Below are 4050 nucleotides of genomic sequence, written 5' to 3'. Positions count from 1 at the left end.
CGATGATATCGGAAATATCGGTAGTCCAAAAACACGGAAATTTCGATAGAAATATCGGGATATTATGAATATTTTAGATCATGGTACTAATGAGATGAATGATTGAAAAAAAAATTGAAATAAAAGTGAAAACTATTCAAAAGTGAGATCATGGGAACAAAAAAAACAAAAAATAAAAAGTAAAATTTCACAAACCATACCATCCACCAATATTAAAATTATTAACCAAGTTGTAAATGAGATAAATGATATTTATACGACATTTTATTTTAAGCCTTGTAATATTTAATCAGACAACATATTTTTAATTAAGACGAAATTTTAATCCTTGATATTTACGTTTGGCATTTGAATAACTATCGATCCTATCCATCCTTTTTGTGCTATTCTACATTGTCAATGGATCTTACTGCCGCTAAACTTTACCCGGCAAAAGGTACAAAGATTCCACTTCTTTAATTTTTATTGTATTTTTGGGCCTGAAACCGAAGACCAATTGAAGACCGAGCCTTCAACTCTGCAAATTGTCGAGCTCATCGTTTTGCTTCTTTGGTTGCGATTCACGAACACGAAGCTTCTTCCGTCACTAACCCCTCATCTCTTCGATGGCGATGACCATTGAGGGTACGGTTCTTAGCCCACTCTGTTAAATTCTTTTTCCACGATTATTTACAATAATTTTGCTTTTGGCTGGACGACGACAGTTATGCACAATTTCGTTGAATAATGTTGAAATTTTACGTCTTTATTTCTTTTTATTGGTCCAATCCAATTCCCCCTAAAATTTTGAGAACTGTAATCGAGTGGGCTGGAGCCGAGCATTCTGGAATTGTGCTCGAATTAATTAGGGTTTCATATATTTGATCACATTTTATGATCCGAAAACACCAAAATTTGAGTTCCTCTCTTTTTAATTAGAAGTTTTATGATTGTTAAGATTCTTCAATTCTCTGAATTTTTCTCACTTGAATATTTGATATCGTATCAGAAGTGGTTACTAGTATCGATTAGAATTTAGCTTTAACTTATTAATGTGGAAGCGTTAACTGGGGAGCTTGGATTTCGATCATGATCACCATATGAAAATTAGGGGATTTAGTTCACAAAATTTGAAGCGGTGCGTTGCTCGACTTCTCATATGCTACGAGCATGATGTCCTTCGAGTATATGTGTCGTGCAATTGTGTTTTTGGTTCAGTTTTCAGTCATGCTTTGATGGGATTGAGTCCTAACACTTTTCTGTTTTGGGCATTGTTCCTCCCCGTATTGCTGATGGTTCGTGTTCTTTGCAGTGTAAGTAGGAATCTAGTTATGTGAATTTATCTATGTTAATGAAGCTAGTAAACACATTTCTGAAGTAAATTTCTTGGTGTACAGGCTTGCAGGACTTGCTTTTATGTTTTCAGCAAGCATCTTGTTACAAATCCTGGTATTTTTCTTTTATTTATATTTTTATTTATTTTTTAATGGCTTGACTGGTTGTGAGCTTGTGGTTGTTAAATGCTCTAAATTATCTTGAGAGGTGTTTGCCTTGTACTCCAAGGCCTACAGGTATATGTGTCTGTCCAATTGCAGTTATAACTAGTATTCTATTATGTCATGCATACTCTTCCTTAAAAATATGCTGTTTGTATCAAGAATAAGGCCCACGCTCACACACGCACGCTTTTATCTTCATCAATCATCATACTTTTTGAATTCAGAAGCGGTGTGCTTTTTCTTAGCTCAACTTCTCTTCTAATGTGGGTCATTAAGCAGTTGGCATATCACTGTTCACATTTTTTAGTAACCCTCTTTCGAAGAAAAGTTAAGCTAGAATCTGGTATAATTCCCTGGAAGAAAGTTAGGAACAGAAAGCAGATTGATGAGTATTCTTCATGTTACCTGCTCACATTGGAGTTGGAAGGATTTTGTCGATTGGTTCCTCGGTTTGTTTACTGATGTTGAAGTAGTAAGAGGCCATTTGTGCATTGATGTTTTATTACAGCAATCAATAATTCTTGTGTGGATTAGATTTTCTTTCTCTTCTTTTGTTGATATAGATGGCCATGTAGTTTGTTACCAAGAAAAAGTTATAGAACCCTAGTGGCACGGTGTTGTTGAAGTTGCCCTTCCTTCTGAAAAGGGCTATTGTATCACTTGCTCTACTGACAAAAATGGTGATATATCACCAGATTAAGGGAGGGAAAGGTTTTGAATTTAACTGCCAATTGGATCTCAAGTGTATTATATGCTTACTCATTTACTGTTTGTTATTATGATTATTTCCTTTAATGTGTGGCAGGCTTGTGCATTGTACAACAATTGGTGGCCTATGTTATCTGGTGAGAGTAATATAAGTAATATAAGCTGTTTATTCTACTTGGTAGTTATGTTTCTATGAGTATTAAGTGATGTGAATTTTGATTATTTTTGTAGCTCTGATGTACGTCGTGGTACCCATGCCTTGCTTATTCTTTGGTGGCGGTTCTACTCAGTTTTTGCTTACGAGGGAAAGCGATGGGTGAGTCTTTTTGAGATCTTACGTAACAAAAGTTTCTTCCTTAATGTAACCCTCATATCTAATATACCCTGTACTTATAACATTGTTTAGCTTATAGATAGTGCACGGTATTTTTATAATGCCATGATACTTGTGTGCCATTATACTAGTTGTGCCATGATACTTGTGTGCCATGATACTAGTGTGTCGTGGACCAATTTATTTGTGTGCCTGTGTGGTGGAACTCACAACTAGATCGAACCAGGTTTTGTTCGCTCATTGCCATGTGTGGATGATTCATGAAGATAAAGGCAAGGATAACTCATTCTAGAAATCTGAGGGAAATATAGTTCATTCTAGAAATCGGGTTTATAGATAGAGTAGAACAAAGCATAAAAGTACACATTGAAATATTGCTGAAAGGGAGGGCCAATTTAAAAAGATCAATCCTTTTAACACACCACCACCACAACAACAAAGCCTTATCCCACTAAGTGTGGTCGGCTGCATGAGTCCTAGAATGCCGTTGTGCTTAGTTTTGCGCCAAGTCTTCTGTTAGCTCTAAGTACTCCGTGTCTTTTCTTAAAGTCTCTATCCATGTCTTCCTAGGTCTTCCTTTACCTTTTTCCCCCGTGCCTTTGTCTCATAATCACATTTTCTAACCAGAGCATTTGTAAGTTCATAATCACATTTTCTAATCGGAGCATTTGTAGGTCTTCATTTCACATGTCCAAACCACCTTAACTGTCCTTTTAACACAGCAGAAAGTAATTATTAATGTAAGTAGTGATGTTTACCCTCCAAGTAAGCTATAACCAATAGCCCATGTAACTTGTGTCACTGGTAAACTGCCCTTAGAAAGAATCTCTACCCTCCTTGTTTTTCTCTTTATTTTTGGGTGATAATCTTAAGTTATTTATCATATTTGTTTGTTTCTTGTATTCTTTGTATTGCAGGTGGATAAATGCTGCTAAATTCTTGACTGGGGCATCAACTGTTGGGAGCATAGCCATTCCTATCATTCTTAGGCACGCTCATATGATTGAGACACCTGCAATGTGGATTGAATTCTTTTCATTCTTCATATTTATCTGTACTGTCATGTGTTTCCACCGTGCTAGTCTCGAAGATGAGTGGTGATTAGCACTCGAAAAGCCTAGGTTCTTATCTACTGACTGGTAATTGTTGCGGTCACCATTGATGTAATATAAGTTAAACAATTGCAAGAAGTGTGATAATGCATGCGAACGGGAAAGGAACGTAGCCTTTCCCACTTTGTAGATGTGATCACTATATATATGTATGTTCAAAGACCCTTTCTTCAATCAATCTGTATACGTTGTTGGAAGGTATCTTGATCGGTTTTGCCTTTTACTTGATTTGGCAAGGACGTTAGTTTCTTTGTTAATGTGGGATTGTTTGTGTATGTGATCGTCTAATCTTGGAAATTGCATTTGCAATTCAATATTATTTACCTGTGATATTGATCTTTAGTAAGTGATTTCACGCTCGTTTCTCCTTCTGCACTCTTACCTCTTGTTTGTGTCATTTGGTTCATCTTTGATTTAT

The 4050-nt window shown here is 36.0% G+C and overlaps 1 protein-coding gene across 2 annotated transcripts; it reads left to right on the top strand.

The window, feature by feature from the left end:
* The first annotated feature begins 377 nt into the window (after nucleotides 1-377).
* On the top strand, nucleotides 378-3833 carry LOC126594406 (vacuolar protein sorting-associated protein 55 homolog). 2 transcript variants are annotated; one of them, XM_050260713.1, is made up of 5 exons: nucleotides 378-624; nucleotides 1377-1428; nucleotides 2284-2323; nucleotides 2418-2502; nucleotides 3438-3833. In XM_050260713.1, the coding sequence occupies exons 2-5, from the start codon at nucleotides 1396-1398 to the stop codon at nucleotides 3619-3621; spliced, it is 342 nt and encodes a 113-aa protein (XP_050116670.1). In that variant the 5' UTR covers nucleotides 378-624; nucleotides 1377-1395; the 3' UTR covers nucleotides 3622-3833. The 2 variants fall into 2 exon arrangements, with proteins under 2 accessions (XP_050116670.1, XP_050116671.1); XM_050260714.1 differs by lacking the exon at nucleotides 378-624 and adding an exon at nucleotides 653-1292.
* Nucleotides 3834-4050: the final 217 nt, after the last annotated feature.

Source organism: Malus sylvestris, chromosome 12 (assembly GCF_916048215.2).
Source record: "Malus sylvestris chromosome 12, drMalSylv7.2, whole genome shotgun sequence".
In the NCBI taxonomy this organism is placed as follows: Eukaryota; Viridiplantae; Streptophyta; class Magnoliopsida; order Rosales; family Rosaceae; genus Malus; species Malus sylvestris.
Note: the sequence above shows the minus strand (reverse complement) of the source record. Positions and strands in the feature narration are given on the sequence as shown.

Bases quoted from the DNA above. Each gene is read 5' to 3' on its own strand.
- LOC126594406 (XM_050260713.1), top strand. From the start codon at position 1,396: ATGTTTTCAGCAAGCATCTTGTTACAAATCCTG. The intron at 1,429-2,283 runs GTATTTTTCTTT...AATGTGTGGCAG, and splicing joins GCATCTTGTTACAAATCCTG to GCTTGTGCATTGTACAACAA. The intron at 2,503-3,437 runs GTGAGTCTTTTT...TTTGTATTGCAG, and splicing joins CTTACGAGGGAAAGCGATGG to GTGGATAAATGCTGCTAAAT.